At 59.7% G+C, this 20,245-nt stretch overlaps 1 protein-coding gene across 1 annotated transcript in view; it reads left to right on the forward strand.

The window, feature by feature from the left end:
• Positions 1-5,371: 5,371 nt before the first annotated feature.
• Positions 5,372-20,245, forward strand: part of PPARGC1B (PPARG coactivator 1 beta) — a 48,316-nt gene continuing 33,442 nt past the window's right edge. Inside the window, exon 1 of the mRNA XM_082323885.1 lies at positions 5,372-5,456. Coding sequence (XP_082180011.1) covers positions 5,373-5,456 — 84 coding nt within the window. The 5' untranslated portion in view covers position 5,372. The remainder of the gene's footprint in view (positions 5,457-20,245) is intronic.

Below are 20,245 nucleotides of genomic sequence, written 5' to 3' on the forward strand. Positions count from 1 at the left end.
GGACAAGGCAGGCGAGCCAGTGAGGGGACAGTGGGGTGACATCCACAGGCTATGACAGACACCATCAGCGCAGCGTTAGAGCCACCAGTGGCACGGTGCGGTGGGGAAGCCAAGTTCAGCCAGAGCAAAAGAGTAAGCACGAGGGACACGTGCCATACGGTGCAGCTCCCTTTGGTCCCCGCACGCTGATGGCTGGCTGGTGCCAGCGTGCCAGGCTGCCTCTGGGGCAACACGTGGGGACACCGCCGGCGAAACAGCAAGGGGAAGGCTTGGTCTCCATGGTGGGATGCCAGGCAGTGCAGCAAGAGTAGTGCAGGGTCTTTGGCAGGGGGTGCCTTCCCCCAGATAAAGTGAGGTACGGGGTGAGCTGAGTGCCCCGGACTGCTGCTGGGCTCTCATCCCAGGGCAGAAGGGGCCGGCTGGCCCTGCTGCACTGGAGCAGCCCAGGGAGGAGGACTGGCTGCTTCAGCTGCTGCGGGTGCGCTGCTTCCCGTGGACAAATGAGTCACTGAAAATGCCAGAAGGAGTCAATGGACATCCTGGTCTCCTCGCTCAGCCCACACAGCTGGTGGGCAGCATGAGCCATCGCGCAGGAGCCTTCCCTACCCTCTGCTGCGCCGCCTGGCCTCTACTGCTTGCTCCAGGAAATTCCCATCTGTTTCAATAGCTCATCCACAACCCCCTTCTTACTCCTTTGCCACTACATTTCTCTCTTTATAGGTTTTCTCTGTGATAACTGCATGGCTTTAGCTCCACAACATGTGCAAGGCTGCAGAACGGGGCAGGCTGGAGCCCTGTACATCGCCCTGTGTGTGTGCATACCCCAGCCCTCAGTGACGGCCGCAGGCTCCTCTGCCGGAGCCGCCCAAGTGCCTGCCTCTGCTCTAGGGAAGGACAGCTGCAGCAAGCTGGGTTTGGTGGCACGGGCTCGGGAGGGACCCTCTGCCAGGTGCACTCCAGAGAGGGGACTGGGGGGTCTCTGCCACAGCACAGCCAAATACAGTGCCCAGCGTGCCTGCATGAGAGGCTTTGCCAGCACGGTGGAGCATCGCTCCCCGACGATGCCTGGGGATGCTGGAGTGGGAATGGCAACCTTTGAATAAGCACAGCCACAGCCCCGCTCCCTGGACAAACTGGAGCTCAGAGCCAGGAGGCCAGCCAGCACCCCCTTGTCCTCTGAAGCCACTCTTTTGCTTCCGAGGTCCCCGTCAGCCCAAGAGGCCATGTCCTCAGCAGTGTGGCAAAGAGGCCATCAGACTGAGAGCAGAGGGGCAGGTTCCAACCAGGCTTGTGGGCAGCAAGGGCCACGTCGCCCAGCGGTGCATTTCCAGAGGTTCACACCTTGCTGGCCATTAAGCATCACAGAGCCCTCATGTCACACACTGAGGAGGAGGAGGCAGGAGCTGCCAGGTGAACATGGCTCATCAGGAGCCACCGGACACAGAAAGCATGGAGGAAAAACAACACTAGGTCCCTGCGCTCGGTGACTTCAGGTGAAGGACAAGGCTGAGCTGAGCACCCAGCAGGGCTGAGGAGAAAGAAAAGCAGAGCTCGTGGAAAGGAGCCAAGCAGAGAAACTCAGTGACACCCAGCGGCATGGCACTGCTAACCACCGCTGCCCCGTGGGGAGCGGGGCCTCCAGTTAGCAGCCCACATGAATGGAGATTGCTTTAGGGGAGAACTTTGGGAGAGCCTCGGGGACACCTTCCCCTTCGGCTGCCCCCAGTTTACCCAACCGCCGGCTCAGAGAGACCCAGCCAGCGCAGAGCCCCCCTCCCCTGGGTCCCCAGCGAGAGCGGCCGCCAAGCAAATTCCCCCTGGGGCTGCATTTAATTTTAGTGCCAAGGAGAGAGTGTCACAACGCGGGGGGCTGGCGAGGACCCACCAGAGACTGGAAATGTTGTAACTCGGAGGAGCCCCATTTGCCGCTGCCTCTCACTGCCCGCGCTGCCCGGTCCTTACAACATTTTCCCATCCACAAACAGGGGCAGCTGCAACACGAAACCAAAGGCGGGAGTTTGCACAGCGCGGGGTGTCTCCTGTCCAGCCGCCGCTCATTGGCTCCTGCCCCTGTCCCACATTTGGCCTTTGGTAGGCTAAGGGTACCTTCAAACCCTGTCCCCTCCTGACCGCTGGCCTAATGACATTACTCGCTCTCTGCTGTTTTGAAAGGGCATTTGCAGACTTTTCCTGTTATATTTTACCTTGGTAACATTATCCCCAGCCCCTCCAGGTTTAGCATCGTGTTGCTGTGGCTGGCTGCAGCGCCGGCACGGTGCCCTGGAGTGCTCCAGCTTAGCCAGGGCCGGCAGGCGAGGGGTGGGCGCGGGGGGCTTATATCTGCCCGACTCTGGCTGATGCCTCTTTGAGGTGTCATAAATACACAGAGCATAAATACAAAGAGCAGCAGAAGCCAGAGCTCTGGCAGCTCTCCTGCTCACAAAGCTCAGGTTCTGGTTTAGGAGGAAAGCTGTGAGCACCTAGAGAAACTGCACGGTCACTCTGTGCGCAGACAGGGAAGGGTGCGTGCAGACGGGGAATACAACGTCCCGTTCGCACCATTGCACTGAAGCACCACGGATCCAACGCCCTCTCTACCCACCGCAGGTATTTCTGAGGCTGCCACATGACTGACTTCTAAGGAGGTAGAGACAATACCAGCTATAACATCTTGTCCTCCTTTGCCTCTCTCCTGGTGCTTTCGAAGCCCTTTTTATGAGCGTTATTCAACCAGTCCTCCCAGAAGCTCCAGAGCACAGGGGAGTGGTGTGATCTCCATTCTATAGGTGAAAAAACCAAAAGGCACATAAAAATGCTTGGACTATGCAAAAGTCCAGAGCAGTTGGGAGCAGAAGCTGGAGCATGTTAACACCGACTTGCAGCCACGTGAGCAACTGTCCTTCGTCCTCCGGGATCCCACTGACACCCAGAAGGAGCAGCAAGTCCAGCACTCTGAGATGCCCCCGTTTCGCTCCATCTCTGCTGTCCTCTGGCCCGCTCTCAGCACAAGGGCAGCCTGACCCTAACGTCCCATCCAGTTTTGCCCACATGGCTGAAAGAAGCCCTAACCTGTCTCTGTCCAGAAGAGAAATGGGGCAGCACAGGCTGGGCTTTGCTTTCCTCGTGCTCCTCGGTGCCTCTGGGCTGCCTGGCTGAGCCGCACCGTGCGGGTGGCTGCTGCCAGGGTGGGTGGGCGCCCCGCAGGCTGACGACAGCGGGTGACTGGAAAGGGCTCATCTTCCTAGGTTAGAAAGAAAGGAGCGAGGAACTGTGCTTGCACATGCACCAGAAGGGAAAAGGTATTTCTGAAACACACAGCTATGCATACCGTGATTTTAGAACAACCATTCACAAGTAATTCCCGTGAATGGTTACTTTCTATTTGAGTACAGCTGGTATGAAGGAAATCACGAGATACTCAAGCGAGAACCTCTCCTTTTGTGCAACAAATTCCTCCGAAAAGACTACTTTTATGGCAAGGCCTTCCAGTCCTGCTTTTTCCCCTGACGGGACAAATGTCCCTCCTGTTCTCAGCTCACCTCCTCTCTCCGTAGCATTCAGTACTTGCATCTTCTGCAAAAGAGGGACTGGGGGGAGAATGCACTCCAGATCACCAGCTAGCAGGGTCAGCTGGGAATTCGAGTCTTGTTCTGCAAGGAGCTGCACGTGCCCCAGCGCGAGGCAGTTCCCTTCCCAGGCCGGTGCGATGCAGGCTGACGGCGCCGTGCTCTGTGCTGTGCCCGCTGTGAGCGGCAGCTGTGCATCCCGGCAGCGGCGCTTCTGGGCCCAGACCTCCCACCCACGGGAAGGGAAGTTTCATTGCTGGTACAGCAGCTTGAAAAGCACCTTGGGTAACTGTTTCAGCACTTCATAACAGTAATTAGTAAAAAAGCGCCACAGCAATGAGGAAGAGTTGACTTCTCTCTCACTTTGTCCCATCCCAGCCAAGCCGCTCCTGCCCCCAGCTCTCATCAGCCGTATGATAGAACACACGCTGTCCGCTGACATCTTCTCCTGGTGCAAGGCTTGGGATCATCAGGGAAAATCCAACATCAAGACATTGCGTGGTGTTCACAGCATGTCCTGAACCAAAGGGAGGCCGGGGGGTATTAAAGAGTGGCTGGAAACAGCTCTCCCTTTGAAACAAAAGCAAAGGGAGAACATGGACAGGCAGCAAACCTTTCCTACCAGAGGAAGCAGCACCTTCTGTTCACCCATCAGAGCCTGACACAGAGCTCTCCACCTAGCTCACTCCACATCACTTTGCTTTACTAGCCATTTACAGTGATCCTGCAGGCTCATCTGAGCCACCTGAGGGGGTCTGAGGATCTCGAGCCATTAGGCTGCAGGTGTTGCCACTCGGTTGGTTGTGTATCAGCTAATTCAGGCTGCAGTGCCAAGCCCTGCTCTTTCCCATGTAATTGCTATGGGTAAGTAAATAGAACATTCATGAGATTTTGGGTCCCATCATTAATTATTTCTGCAAGGGCTTTTAGCGTACGCCTCAAAACCCCTAACAGAAAAATGACGCGCACGGCATCAAGATGCTTGCAGCAACAGTGGGATGAGCATTGAGACGAAAACGAGGGAAAGCTGAAGATCTTTTGCTACTTGTTACTCTTTGCTCTCAGCCACCTGGCCCCAATCCAGTGCAGACCCACCGAGCCTGGAAGTGACCCTCGGCCCAACACGCTGCACTCACTCAGAGTTTATATATCTCACCTTGGGGTCAGCTAGGGACTGTCGAGCGGCAGTCGGTGATGCTAGCAGCACCTCAGTTGCCCCCACTTTTCAGAGCTAGCACTTCTAAGGTGTGTCACAGCGGTGCTTAAGGTGGGTACATGTCCCATGGGAAGGTGCTTGTGCCCCTCGCGTGGCTGCGAGCCCTGGGGGGCACTCTGCAACTGCAGATGTCGTGTGTGTCGTCCCCCGTCCCCCCCCCCCCAAGCCTGGATGTGGCCCTCAGCCCAACACGCTGCTCCCAGGGTTTATATATCTCCACGCGGGGGGATGTAGGGACTGCCGAGGGGCACCCAGTGATGCTGGCAGCCCCCTGGGCACCCCCACTTTCAAGGGCTGGCACTTTTAAGGAGCGCACAGCGGCGCTTAAAGCGGGCGCGTGTCCCGCGGGAAGCTGCCGGTGCCCCGCGCCTGGCTGCGAGCCCCCCGGGGCTCCCCGCACCCGCCGTGTGCCCCCCGCCCCGCTCCCCCCCGCCGCCCCCCAGCTCCGCCGCCCCCCCCGGCTCCCGCAGCCGGCGGGCGGGGGCTGCGGGCGGGGGCTGCGGGCGGCTCCGCCCCGCCGGCCGCCCGGCTCCCCGCCGCCGCGCCTGCTGCATGCTCGGTGCCGCCTCAGCCCCAGCCGGAGGTGGAAGATGGCGGAGCCGGGGCCGGATTGCAGCTCTCTGCTCGACGAGGATCTTTCCTCCTTCGTCTTCAGTTACCTCGCTGACAGCCAGGTAGGGAGGGCGGTGGAGGGGCTCTGCTGTCCGGCTCCCCGGCGCGGTGCACCGGCGGGGGGGAAGCCGGCAGACCCCCCCCTTTCCCGGGGCACCTGGGGGAAGAGCCGGTCCCCGCACCCCCGAACGGGGGTGCGGAGACCGGCTCTTCCCCCAGGTGCCCGGAGGATCTGTGAGGGTCCCGTTTGCTCCACGGATGCGCGGAGAGGGGACCCGCAGAACCCTGCCGCCCCCGCAGCTCTCTCCGCGCCCCTCCCCGTGGCTTCGGGGCGGCCCCGGCGCGGCAGCAGCCCCGCAGCCCCGCCGGCGCTTTCAGCACCACTCGCACGTGGACTCCCGCCCCCCCCCCCCCCTTCTGCCGGCAATTTGGGGGGGGGGGGGGGGTAGAAGTTGAGGGGTTGATCGGTTTTGGTTCACACTATCCCCCCCCCGCAACAACCCCCCGCCCCGCTGCGAGGGAGGGGAGGGGGACGGCGCGGCGCAGGGCGGCGGGGGGGCTCCGCAGGGGGCTGCGCGGAGGGGGCTGATCAGAGCCGGGCTGTGGGATGAGTCATGCCGAGCGTCAGTTCCACGCATACGGGCTGGGATCTTGGGGGATGGAGATTTGGGGAAGGGGGGGGGGGGGTTGGCAGGGAGAGGGGGTCTCGGTGCTGCGAGGCAGTGGCTCCAAAATCTGGATGGGCTCCCTTTTGGACGGAGCTGGGTATTAAAATCAGATTAAGGCTCCTTGGCAGCTCCGGCACGATCACGAGAGCGAGCCGTGCTGGCTATAGGGCTTGCATGCTTTTCCATTTTGGGGGGTGGAAGAGAGGCGCTATACAATAAGCCGGGCAGTAGCAAGAGCCGTGACTGATCTGGAGCACAACCGCGCATTTCGCAGTCGGATTGATGAGGCTGGTGCAAGTGGGAAGAGTTTTCTGTAGTTATATATCATCCCTCCAGCCCTTCACTTTCATAACCAGAGATTACAAAATAGCTGCGATTGTGATGCTAGCACATTCATCCCAACCCTTGCTCTCTCACCAGTTTAGCTCCGGGATTGCAGGCAGCAGGAGTGTGCGTGTTGGGAACGGGACAGGGACTAATCTTGCTGTTTGGGTTCAAAACAAATAAGGTCTCAAGTCTTGGTAAATCAGATTTGCCCCTGGTGCATGTGCCAGACAGAACCAGGCAGGTCTTGCCACCACCTAGACTGATGTAGTCCCGGCGCCTCTCCTTGCATGCACCAGCTCCCGAGTGCTCCGGCTTGGCGTGGGACCCGGGCGGCTTGCTGGCAGCAGAGCAGGGGAGAGGTGGGCAGCTTCGGTTGTTCACGAAGAGCTGCTGACAGGTTGATTACAGCAGAAGGGTCAGGAAGGCGTGAGAAGAGGGCCGAGAAGATTTTGTAAGCAGTTTGCGTTTTCTGATTTGGATGGATTTATTATTGCTGAGGGACCCGTCGGCTAGAGAAGAGGAGGCTGGTTGTGTGGGATGCCATGCCTAGGAAGCGTGGCAGAAAGGCTGCAGCTCCCACCAGCCCCGGTGCTCCCTGGGCAGGTGAAAGTTCCTGGCTCCGCTTCTCTGCAATAACCTGCCTGTTCTCTGCGTGCTTAACGTGAAGTGAAAAGCTCATGTGATTGCAGCACACGTCTCAAGGCTTTTTTCGTTTTGCTTTTTTGGTCAGCATTTGACATGCCAATTTAGGAATCTTATTCCAAAAAGGGACTGCCATGGGGGGGGAAAAAAACATCCTGAGAATTGTCATCCTTCCCTGGTGCAAAACCACCATGTTGTGAACATCCCAGAAAAATGTGGGACTGCGAAATGGCCTGTGATGAAATAAGACCGTTTTTATGGCATCTCTTAAAATACGGTTTGCTGTGCTTGAACGCTCTTTTTCTCCCCCTCTGCCATGCATGCACTACATGGGAGGGAGCAGCGTAGGTATGTGCACAGAGTTAGTGCTGGTCTGATGTCTGCGGGGTGGGGTATTTGCAGCCCGCTGCAGGTTCCCTGGCAGTGGCGTGCAGCCTGTGGTTGCTCTCCCGCCCCTGCTTTTGAGAATTGCATTTCCTCCCCGTCCCCACGTGCGCAGGGGTTAAAGGCTGGGGTAAAAAGAAAAGAAAAAAAGGGGAGGGAAAAAAGCCCCCCCCAGCTATGATTTGCATGCATTTGCTTAAGAAACGCCTGAAGTTGGAAGCGTGTGTGGTGCTTGTACCTTAACCTCTGATGAAACTGCAGGGAAGGCTCCAGCCCTGGCTGCTGTCACATGCCCGCTTTATAACTCGGAGCGGGAGGCGGTCCCGGGCTGGCCGCTGACGTCTCTCCCCATTACTACTGTACGAGCCTCTGCTTACAACTGGGTTACTGACTTCTCAATGAAGCCCGAAAGCTGCTTCCGCAAAGTCCCCGGTGCTCCAGCGCAAGATCAGGTTATCCGGAGAGGCTACGATGTCAGGAGGCCATGAGATCATGAATATTAGCCATTTCCTTCGTGGAAATCTTGAGGAGCTCTGACTCTCCTGCTCTCTCCCCGGTGCTCCTCCCCAGTCCTTGCTTTCGCAGTAGGTTTCGAGAAGGGCGCAGTTGGGTGCGTGCAGGTGCCAGGCGATCCCTTCCTCTCCGGGGGAGGAATCCTCGGGAGGGCTCTTGGGGGAGATGCACGGTGAAGGTTTGACATGGGTATTTGCATCACTCCCTTAATTATACGGGCTGGTGCTGAGGATGCCTCCTAACCTCTATTTACATATCGAGGACAGTGATGATTCACATGGTACCTGCATTGCTACAGAAAGAAAATCAGGGGTTTTCACTTGATATCTGCCTTTCTCCTGCCACCTTCTTTTCCCTTTTTAACAACAAAAAAAGTGATTTTGTTTTGCTGCAAATCAAAACATGTCATTTCTCGGCCCGCTTAGTCCATTTTGTGCAACTCTCTGCTGCTCAGAGGTATGAAGCTGGTTGTAGCTGGTTCGTCTGCTGGCACCAGGCGCTGGAAAGTGCCAGCCAGGCAGCTCTGCCGAGCGCACCGCGGAGCAGCCGGCGACTCTCAGCATCCCTACGAGAGACAGGAGCAGTTTGACTCTTATGGCTTCGATTTGTTTAAAAACCCCAAACAAAGTGCAGCAGGGGGAAAAAAAAGAAAAAACCAAACCCCAGGATGCTTCTCAGAGAGATGCTTAAAGGTCACATGAACTGAAATACAATATTCCCTCTCTAACTTCTCAGCCTCCCACTAACAGCTTAATCCAGTGCTGAGTGCGGGAGGCACAGTGAAGCCCGTGGTAGAAAAGCAGTCCATCGGGTGGATTGTTACTGCTAGTAATGAAGTGGGGATGCATCCCTAATTTCTGATAGTCCTCACCAAGCAGACCGATATTCTGCTTTTTCTGTGTCTTTTCTCTCAAAGATTGGGGGCGGGGGAGCAGTCTGGATGGCTGAGACAGCCCAAGGACCTGTGCAAAGTGGATCTCTAGCCTGGCTGCATTGCTGCAGCTTGGGTCGAAGGGCCGCTGCATTGCTGGGGCTGGAGACCTCCCTCCCTCTCCCGGGAAAGCGCTGCAAGGTGGCTGTGGCTCGGCGGCTGTTACCGACTGTGGCAGTTAGCAGAGGCCATGCTGGTACATTTGCAAAGTGGGGGGCGGCGGTTGCTGGGGATGCCGGTAGCCGCCCGCGCCGCAGCGGTGGCTGCGGGAGATGGTGAGCACGGCGTGCTGCTGCGCCTGCTGCTTGGAGCCGGGAGAGAGGAGCCTCTGGGAGCAGCAGGAGGGAGCAGCGGTGTGGGAAAGGAGGGCTGGCCTGAAATCTGGCCCCTCGGAGAGCATCCCCGCACACCCGCCTGCCTTCAGCCCCTGCTTTTGACCAGATCTCCCAGTGCTCCCCACCCTGGCAGGGCCCCAGGGCTACCCCAGACCGTGGGCTTTCCTCCCTCCTGCCTGCACATCCCTGCCCCAGTCTCATGCTGTAATGGAAAGGCACCTCTCCAACAGGTGAATAATTAAGGTCTCAACCTAGTGCCTTCAGCAAAGGGAGCTTTGTGAGGAAGACGGATCTCTCTCTCACATTAACCTTTCCAATGTCAAAAGCCTCTTTGTAGTTACAAACTCCACTTGCTCCGGCACTTCAGCGCTGTGGGTTGTCCAATGAAAAATGCCCCGGGGGATGCCCTTTCTGCTCCAAACCCCTTCCTGGCTTTGAGGAGTGGGTCCCAGGGCCCCCCGTGCAGGGCTGGGGACAGGGATGCCGTGGGCTGGCTCCCAGCAGGCGGTTTGCTCTGCTGCCAGCCACTGCTGCCTGCCGCTCCCGAGGCGCAGGAGCCCGCCGGGCTTTGGTGGGGCTGGGGACCGGCTCATGGCAGAGCATGGGAGTCCTGTGTCGGCACTGCCGGCAGGCAGAGTGCTGGCAAGGGCATGCTTCCCCGTGGCTGGCATGTGCCAGCACTCATGGGAGCTCGGGGACATCGGCTGGGGCAGAGGCATTGTGCAGGGACAGTCTGTGCCTTCGTTGCCCAGTGCCTGCGGGGCAAACACCACCGAAGCCGCTGCTGCTTCTGCCTGCCCACGGCCTTGGGGAGATGGCGTCACTGGGTCGAGGGGCACCGTCCCTGCAGGGCGCTCCGAGCTCGAGTGCCCCGCAGGGCTCTCCAGCACGGAGGGGGCCTTGGCTCTGCTGGGGGAGGGAAGGGCTGACCCCAGAGATAAGGCTCCACCAGGACCACGCATGTTGCGCTCACTCGCTGCCACCAAGGAGCCAGGGACACGAGGTGCCAGCAGGGCCTCGGTCGGCAAACGTGTTTGCCAGAGGAATCGGCTTCGGGCTCCCGCGGCGGAGCCCCGCTCCATGGCAACCCTGTGCGGGCTTATATTTCTCGTGACTGCTTGGCAGCCTGAAGTGATTTAGGAGAGGGGGAACTTTGTACACGCCAGAGCCGCCGCTGCCAGCACGGCCATGCCGGGCCGACCGCCGCAGTCCCGGCCACATGGCACACCTCCTCCCTGGGGGGCACGGGCTGGAGCAGCCTCTTGCCTGCACCCCAAGAGTGGGCAGCTGGCTCCCCTGCCTGCATGCCGTGCTGGGAAGAGCAGGTTCCCACCACCTGCCTGCTGCCTGGCAAGCTACCCTCTTGCGAGCGCCTGGAAGAGGGTGTTTTAAGCTGCCCCTGCTTGTAGTAACGGGCCAGAGACTAAAGGTTGAAGTTAATGGAGCGGGTGGTCAGGTGAGGTAGTGACCTACTTCCAGGGGCAGCCGCGCTGTAGGCGCTGGGTGATGGTCCAGCCAATGTGTTTCCCTTCCCTTATCGCTCGGCTGTTCTGCTTTTCAGCGCTTTTCCCGAGCTCTGGCTCACAAATTTTTGTTTATTTATTTATTGGTTTTTATAATGGGAGCTTCCAAGAAGTGCCAGAGGACTTTGCACAGATCTGGCAGCACTCAGGGTCTCATTAGCCCCATCCTTATGCTGCTCCATCTCGCTGCACCTCCCCAGGTAGAGGCAACAGCCAGGGTCGAGCTGCTGCAAATTGCTACGTTAAACTGGTTCACTTCAGAATTAAGACAGGGAAAAATAGAAGCTGGAAATCTCCTTCGGCCCTGTAAGAGCTGGAAACCCCCCGGGAGGGGCTGCCCATGTGGCAGGTCTGGTATCTGCTGGTGGGGGGCGTGGAGACTGCGGCAGCCCTGGGGGCTCTTTGGGATGGCCCCATCCAGTAGCCAGACTAACCTTTGATCGCTGCTGGCTCCCGGGCAGCATTGTGGGGCTTAGGGAAAATACTTCGCTTATCTTGCATCCCTGCTGTTCCAAGGCAAAGCCGGCAGGCGCTGGGTGCTGGGTGCCTCCCCAGTGCCCCCCATACCGGGACCTTCATCAGGGGGAGCACGATGAGGGTCCTGCTGAAGTATCACAGGGGCTTTTGATACCTGCGTGCACGTACCCACCCTTCCCATGGCACCCTGCCCACCCAGGCAGCGAACAGGCAGGCCTTTGCCCTCGCAGCTGGGAGCAGGAGGCCTCTGCCCTTGGCGAGGGGGAGCCTCCATGATGGGGGCTGAAGCGGGAGAGACCCTGGTGTGCCGGGAGGGCTGATGTGACACTTCTCCCCTCCCCTGGGACAGAGCAGTACATGCTTTATATGGATGTTTTTGTGCTGAGGTGGCGGAGGATAAAACGAGTGCCTCCAGCTCTTGCAGCGACTACGGTTGCAAGGCAGCGAATCTTTACTGAGATGCATTTTCTAAATTCTTCCTCTGCGCCACTTCTGCGCCCTGCGGTCGCTGCCTGCAGCAGCAGAGAGCACGCCGGCCGAAACGGCCCCTTCTGCTGAGCCAGCGCCGCTGGTCAGGCTCCTCAGTTCCTGTTTCAGTTTGCAGCAAGTTCATCGCTGCTGTCATTTCTGCTTCCCCGGCCTTTGTTTGAGGAGGCTGCAGGACCCCATTTGACCCCAGCATATGGGGTAGCAGGCAAGGGGGGTGGGAGGTGTCATCCTTTCCCCCCGCCAAAAGCTGCCTTCCCCACCTAGTCCCCAAGGAACCCTCATTTCCTAATTGTTGTGCGCATCAAGAGCAAGGAAATCCTGTGGCGGGGGGAGATGGAGGGGAGAGGGCAGAGCATCGCGGCACAGGCGGGGGGCTGAGCTGGGGCTGTGCTGCAGCCGGAGCAGCGTGCTGGGGCGGCCGGCTGTGCCTTGCGGAAGGAAGGAAGCCCAGCTGCCTCTAATCATGTTTCTTCTCCTCCCTCTTGCCCGGATGAGGGGGGACTGCAGGTTTCACCGCCTGCAAGTGACAGCTGGGGACCTGGTTGTCCTGCCACGAGGGGACCCACGGCCGGAGCAGCCCCAGCTGTCCCTCGGCACGCAGAGCTGGGGTGCAGGGGAGCTGCTGCCGGGAGCAGGCAGCATGGTCCCTGTCCCCCAGCCTCGGCCGCCTTCTTGCTGAGCCCTTTCTTGCTTTGTTTTTAGCCAAAGTGCCTCGGTAGGAGCGAGTTACGTTATTTTTTTTTAATGAAGAAAGTGCAAATGTAGCCATGGGGTGTTTCAGGGAACATCCCAGCGGGACAGTGCCGCAACCCTTTGCATGCACACGAGGCTGACGGGGCTGAGCTCCAGCCAGCCCCGCAGCAGCCGGGCTGGGTTAGAGCAAAGAGCAGTGCTGATTGCAGCTGGGGTGATGGTTGTACATGTGCTCGGATAACAGCAAGGAGCTGGAGGTGTAAAACATCACACCTGTGCAGCTCCCCTGGAAGGCCAACGCAGGGGCAGGCTCTGGCTTCTCTTTCCCCTGCAGAGGCCAGCCCCTCTGCGAGCATTGCGTGCCCGTGCCGGTGGGCGCAGGGCTGGGGTGGCCGCAGTCCTATGGCTCCTTGCACGTTGCCCAGGCAGAGCGTGCGCTCCCTGGCTCGGAGCGGCGGGCAGAGCCGCTGCCTGTGTGCCGGGAGGGCCGGGGCTCTGCCGCCTCGCAGTCAGCGCTGGCGGAGGGCAGGGCAGGAGACCCGGGGCCGCGCGGTGGTCCGTGCCAGGCGAGCCGGCCGTGCCCTTTCCTGCCGCGCAGAGGTCGCTCACCTGGCACCCAGCATGGCGGGGCTGAACTTTGTTCCAGCTCAAGTCCCTCTCTCCTCATTTCCTGGGACTTGCAGAGCCTCGGTGCAAATGTTTGCAACTTCCATGGCCCTTGGCTTCAAGCTAATTAAACTTTGTGTTCCTGTCGGCTTCCTTTAAACCGCGGCTGCTTAGCTGCTTTCCTTTCCCCCTCTGCTCTGGGGCCTGCAGCCCTGCCTGTGCGAGGCGTGTGCGGCTCAGAGCCACCTTCCAGCAGCTTAATGACGGGAGGATTTTTAAACCTTCCCTTGAACAGCATAAACCCCAGAGCTCTGCATAGCTGGAGCTGGAGATTTAAACCAACCAGCATCGTTTCTCCTTGGGAGCAAGCTTGCACACAGTTAGTCACGACCGAACTGCGCTAATAATGAAAGGAAAAAATAGCAAATGTTTTTCTTAAAAAGTAAGTTTCTGTCTCTGTGGGGGCCCCACCAGGAGACCGGCGCATGTGGGTTTTGGGTGCTAAAACCCATTTCCCAGGAAACAGAACTCAAGCCTATGAGAACTGTGTGGTTTTCTCAGGCTGAAAGGTTGGATGGTATTTGAGCTGCCTTTTTTTTTTCTTGTGGCCATGTCCTTTTAGGAAGGAATAAAGTGTGTCTGTCTATATATATATTTAAAATGAAAGCACGTGGTATGTGTCCCCAGAAACCCCCATGGTGCATGTTGTCACCCAGCTGTGGTGGGGACGCTGCTTTGCTGATGACCAGCAGCCCACCTGCCCCAGCAGCTCGGGCTGGCAGCGGAGCTGGGGAGCAGGGGCAGCCCCAGCCCTGCAGCACCGGGGCTTGGGGTGAGCAGCAGCGGGTGTGCGGGACACGCTCGTGCACGCGCGTCTCCTCTCCTCGTGGGACCAGAGGCTTCGGGATGTGGAAGTGGATTCGGGAGGAAGGAAGTCGGCAGCTGGGCGCGGAGGGATGTCGCGGGGGGACTGTTAGGACAGGCACGGATGGGGCGGGCTGGAGCTGCTCGGTTTATTTACTTCTGTCGACTCCTCCTGCCCATGCTTTTGGCCATGCTGCCTGGCCTGCCTGCAGTGATGGCTTCTCCGTTCCTGTGTTACCAGGGCTGCGGTGCATGGGCAGCCCCTGGGCCCCTGCCTCCCTGCGGTGACCAGGGGCTGCCCATGAGGGTCCACTTGCTCAGGCTCCCTCATCTCAGCTGGCACCGCTCGCCTGCTGCCTGTCTGAAACCCATCCGCACATCCAGCTGAGTAGAAAATAAATGAAAGGGAGATTATCCAGGGGGAGACTGTCCCTGTCTCTGCTGCTCGCTTATGGCAGTGCAAGGACCTGGAAACACAGCTTTCAAGTTTCTCTCTGTATTTATGTAACCCAAACTCACTCTTTTTTGGAAAGAGCCACTCTGTCTCATTTAGATACCTAAATATAGCAGCCGCTCCGGAGGGAGGATTAGCCTGTGAGTGCCCTGGCGGGTACGGGACCTTTGTGGACGGGTGTTAGGGGGAGCTTAAACCTCATTCAATCAGGCCCGAGCGGGTTATTCCCCTGCCATTGGCAGGGCAGGCTTGCAGCCGTCCCGGGCCAGGGGGGAGCTCGCAGCAGTGACCGGGCTGCAGGCGGGCAGGGAAGCAGGAACCTGTGGAGATGTGAACTGCAGGGTTTTTTCTAAATGTCTCGATGCCTTTTGAGGCCAGAGCCCATCTATGCCCAAACATGCTGTTTGCTAACGTGCCATCACCTCCCCTTGGAGGAAGGAACCGGTTCCCTAGCCTGGCGCTGCTGCAGGGGCTCCCTGATCTCTCTTGTGATTCAGGCCCTGATGGAGATGTGCAGGAGCTGCCTTATGTTTTCTGCAGGAAAGCAGAGGATCCCTCAGCTATTTGAGCTTTCATATCTGTACTTTTCTTGTTGCTTCCTTTGCACGTGGCGGCTCGGTCTCCCTTCACGCCTCCACGTCTCCCTGCTGCCCATCCCTGCCCCTCACCGTGCACTCTGCCCGGCTCGGAGCTGTGCAGCCTCGTGCCAGCGCTCACCCCTGTGTGCAGGGTCCTCTGCCACCCCTGCCATCCCACCGGGGCAGGAGCCATCTGGCTAAACGGTGGGACCCCCGGAGAGGTGTTGGTGAACACATACATGCTGGCTTCACACGGTGCCCTTGTACAACCTTGCAAACCCCGGTGCGGTGCCCCTTCGGTTCCCATCGCATGGGCAGGGACCAAGCAGGTTTGGCGCTGCCCGGTGGCAGCCCCACTGGTCCCTGCTGGGTGGAGGTGGCCTGGATCTGGAGGAAGGACCCTGCCGTTTTGGTGATGCCCTCAGGTCTGTGTTATTTGGCCCTAGCAAGGTGGAGGTGAAATAGAGAAGGTGAAGGCTGCGCATTGAAATGGGAGGAGGCAGCGTGGTGGAGATCCGGCCAGAGGGCTCGCAGCATCCCCAGGATCCCCGAGCCGCTCCGGCAGATGGCTGCAGCCGTCCCGCCCTGCTCTAAGGAATACAAATGTGCAGCAGATACGGTTACCCAGCCCCGAGAGCGGTGTTAGCTTTCATCTAGATCGATATCCCTGCCTGGCTGTGTCTGAGGGAGCACTCAGCTGGCAACCCAAGCCCGGCCAGGAGGAGACGCCCGCTGAGGTTCTGCTGCCGGCTCCAGACTCTGTTCGTCTGTCCGTCTGCCTCGGTGTGGAGGCAGAGCCAGCGCCGACCGCAGTGCTGTTGCCGTGCTGTCAGACTCCGTCATGCGTAAAATGTAATAAATAGGGGCATAAGCCTTTTACGAAGTCTATTTCCACTCTTGGATCCAGGATTTAATGCATGGCTGCTTAGAGAGGCTGAGGATTTCAGGGGTCAGCAAGGCTAATTGCACTGCTGGAATAAAAGGGTGTGCAGCAGGATTCTGTGCGCGGGCGGGAGGGGGTGCTGGGGGTCCCAACTGCGCGCCGTGCTGCCCCGGCCCTGCGTGCTCCCCGCCGGCAGCCTGGGAAAGCAGCGGCCACGCGTGGCAGCTTGGCAAGGGACGCGGTTCCCGGGGAGCGCTCCTTGGCTGGGCGCTGGTGGCTTTTGGGGCTCAGGGGACTGTGCCAGCTGGGGAGATGTGCTGCAGGTGTTTGGTTCCCCACTGCTCCGTGGTGTCCCTGCACGTCTGACTGAGCACGTCTGGCTGGAGCGCTTGATCTTAGATTACCTGGAAGCCAGGGAAAGCCTCTGTGGGGGCCGAGGGCCAGTGAGGATCAGGGCTGTCCCGGTGCAGGCTGGTACTGCTGGGCTTGGCTGGCTCCAGTGCCAGCTCAGCCCCAGCCTGCAGCATCTCCTTGAGCTGCAGAGGGGAGCTTGGTACCATCCTGCCAGGCTGCCCGCTGTGCCGGCGGGCCCCGACACCACCAGCTGCGGTGTGAGGGAATGTGTGTGCTCGGAGGTGGTGCCGCTGGGGAGACAGCCCCACCAGGAGTGGAAATGCAGCACCGGGGCGAGAGCCAGGGGTACAAACCTGGCCAGGTGCTCGGTGTGTGCCCGGCCAGCACGGGGCTGGGGGCTGGGGCCTGGACTGCGCTTTCATGGAGGCGTCGAGGAGGGACCGATGGGATGGGCAGGCTCCACTTCACGGGGACAAGTGGCAGCCAGCACACGCCCTGTAAGACGAGGGGGACCCAGATGCCCAGAGGCTCCCAGGGCTTTGCCCTGTGCCAGCCGGCCGCACAGGGTTGGCAGGGTTGTGCCGCCGGCCGTGGCAGATGGAGGACGCCAGCTCCGCTCAGTTACTTTCCTGGCTGATCCCGTCATCTCCATCTCACGCCAAGTGCTGAAGTCGTCATGGAAACCGGCACGGCGGCAGCCTCACCAGCAGCTCCCGCGTGGGATCCTCGGTCTGAGCGCCCAGCCGGCACTGGTCTGCCGTGGCAGTGGCGGGTGGCCGGCTCAGTCAGCCGCTTGCCGCTGGTCCTTATTCCTTGAGGGCATCAGTCTGCTCCGGCGATGCACACACACGGTCACTTCCCTGGTGTTGTGGCAGGGCCCAATCCATTAGCATTCACCAATCCCAGAGAGAGCCTTGCAGAAAGCGCAACACCCCCCCCTCCCCATAGTATTGCTATTAATAGTACCTGTTCACAGTTATCTTTAGCAGCACCATTCCCACCTTCATTCATAACAGCCATCGCACGGGCCTGATTCTTCTCCCTGCTGCCCAAGTGGCTTTCAGGTAACCCCGACCTCCTGGGGTGCCCCGCTCACCCCGCGCTTCCACTGCTCACCAGTGTTTCATTTGGCTGTGGAAAGAGACCGTCTGCAAACCTTTCCCTGCAGTGGGAAATGCAGCAGGATTTTTTTTCCAGGGTTAATTTTTCTCTTATGACTGTAACTCTGAACTCTGGTTGCCTTTGCCTCTCCTCCCACGTTGCTCCTGTCCAGCGGGGCTGTGTCATGCCAAAGGCTTTCTCCCTGGAGCATCCCTGCTGGAAGTCCACACTGGTGCTGGGATTTTGCTTGATCAGAGGAGAAGGCAGTGCTTGAACTTGACTATCAGGGATGGAGTATTTTCCACTTGTATTTCAGTGGCTGTTTTCATAGATTTCAAGCTATGGTCTTCCCTTCCCAGCATCTTCCATCTTCAGAGCTCACATGGACTCCTGGGAGGGTGCAGGGCTTTGAAGGGGCTTTGAGGCTTCATGGGTTCAGCCCACCGCTTTGAGGCAGCGTCTCCTACCACTGCCAGGGAAAGGCCTATTTCTCCTATTCTTGAACTCAGCAGTCACAGAGTTCCTCAGGTTCCCAGGCTAATCTGTTCCTGCCTTTAACGAGCTGCCTCATTAGAGTGTTTTTCCCTAATAACCAACCCTCCGGGCTGGGTGAGAGGCTGGTGATGTTCGGCTGTAGACAACTGGAGACCTGCAGGCTGCAAAGGGCTTTTCCAGCTGCTTGCAGGGGTGCAGGATGAACACCAGCCCTCTCGTCCTGCACTGTGCCAACAAGGCTGTGAAGAGGGACAGCAGCCCAAAGCACCCCAACCCATGCCTCTCCTGGCCTCCAGCACCAGATTTACTGGACCCACGAACTGCAACAGTGCAGCTGAGGGGGGCAGGTTGCACTGGGGAAGGCATCTGCCCTTGGGGTGCAGCAGACTGGGGATACTGGGACTAAACTGCCCTGCTGCCCAGTCTTCCTGCACAATGTTCTTACCCAGTGATGCGCCGCACTGGGGCTGCTCGATGTGACCCTGCGAGCCAAACCCATGCGTGCGCGCTGCTGAGCGGGCATGCCTGTGCGCCTCGGGCTTGGGAGGTGTCTGCCCAGCCTTAATGAGGGGTTTTGAGCTTGTTGCCTGCGTGCTTGGGAGCTGGGGCGGCTGATTTCAATAAATGGAAGTGGAAATCTCCCTCCTGGGGGCTTGCTCTGTGCGGAGGAGTACCCCCTCAGCTTGCAGCCGTGGCCTCCGGGGAGTGTCCATCCGTCCGATGTTGGTCCCACCTGGTCCCTCCACCTCCATGGTGGCTGCCCTGGCTGAGCAGGGCACAGGGCTGGGAGTCCTGGGGGAGATGGCTACAAAGGAGCAGATTCAGCAGTGCCTCTGGCAATGCGGCAGCATTTCACAGCTGCCACAGCCAGCCCCCGTCTCCAGGCCATGGTTTTTAGGGTGGCGATGATGCAAGGCAGGAAGGTGCCTGGTACTGGCGCTGCTGGGGCTGCTCCATTTATATATAGCTGACCCACTTGCTGAGTGGGGGCTGCCGGTCCCTCCTGGTGCTGCGCTCGGGAGTGCGTGTGTGCACGGGCACTGCGAGGGGCTGCACCAGCATCAGCCTGGGAGCACGGGGCTGCGGGTGCCGGGGCTGTGGGTGCCTGGGCTGCAGTCACCTGCAGCCTGCTCTATGGAAGGCCTGCAGGAACTCTCCGCTTGCAGGCTGCAACTGTGCTGCCTGCCACTCAGGCGGCACGGGCTCTGTAGCCTGCCTGGTTCCCCAGCACCCCTCCCAGCGTCGCCCACCCACTGGCACCCTGGCTTTCCCAGGGAAGGAAGAACTGCCGTACCTCCAACAGAGACAGGAGCAGGCAGGAATGGCTGCTGGAGGGGCCAGGCTGAGGCTTGCCCGGCTGTGCCTGGGTGGAGGCAGGATCCCAGCCCAGGGCAGTGCTCAAGCCCCCATCCCAAGAGGCAGCCCAGCCTCCCATCGGGTTAGCCAGCCTCCTGGCCATCCTGTCCCCTCCAGCCAGGCCTGGGGGTTCGGTGCTGGAGCTGCCACGTTGCTGCTAGCCTCAGGTCTGTGTGAGCAGGTGTGCATGGGGCATGCGTGTGCATGCACCAGCGAGGCAGGAGCTGCAGCACACAGTGCCTGTGCTGCCCGCCGGGCCCAGCTCCCGCCGCACGTGCTGGGCGCGTGCATAGCCGAGCGTGCCCTGTGCCGGTGCTGCCGGTGTGCGCCGTGTCCCACTGCCCGTCCTGCCTTGCCTGCCCCAGGAGGGGGGCTCTGAGCTAGAGAGGAGGTGGGAGCGCTGAGGTGGCTGGCACAGGGTGGCAGAGGCACAGGTATCTTGTCCCTGTGCCCTGGTTGCTGAGGAGCTGTGCTCCTCCTCATCCCATCGTCTCAAAGGCACAGCCTGGCGCAGCGTGGTGGCCTCCCAGGCTCGTGTTCCCGTGGGGGACAGGGTACAAGGATGGGGCCAAGCAGAGTAGGTGGCAAGAGGAGAGTGGGCTGCAAGAGATGAGCACGCATCCCCGCTATGGTGTCACGTTCCCTGGGGCCAGAGGACCCAGGAAATAAGGGAGCATTAACCCACTGAGATTCATGCCCCGGACCACTCTGAGCAGAACTCTTGGGTCCCCTCTCCTGTTTGGTGCTGGTGGGGCTGTCCCCATCTCCAGGCTCCCCCCAGCCCCAGCTCACTCCTCCAGCTGCCTGCTGCTACCTCTGGTGGGTGCTGCCAGCATAGGAGGGGCTTGGGGGAGCCCTTGGAAAGCACTGGGCTGCCAAAGCAGTGCCTCGCAGTGCCAAGCACCCGGGAGCCAGCCACTTCCCCGGGGATGGAGATGAAAAGAAAATCTCTTTCAACGTGCGGCTGGTGCGATGCCTCACCATGTGATAGCCACGGCACGCAGGTCGCCCGGGCGAGGGAGGGAGGAGGTGCTGGTGCTCCAAAGTCTGCGCCCGCGTGGGCCTCGGCCGGTTTCTCAGGGAGGAGATGGGGTGCGTGGCCGCCTGCCCGTGCTGCGGCGTTCCTGGTCGTGGGCAGGCATGAGGTGAAGTGGGAAGGGCCGACCCCTTCTGGGTGG

This window comes from Platalea leucorodia, assembly GCF_965183815.1.
Source record: "Platalea leucorodia genome assembly, chromosome: 11".
Classification (NCBI taxonomy): Eukaryota; Metazoa; Chordata; class Aves; order Pelecaniformes; family Threskiornithidae; genus Platalea; species Platalea leucorodia.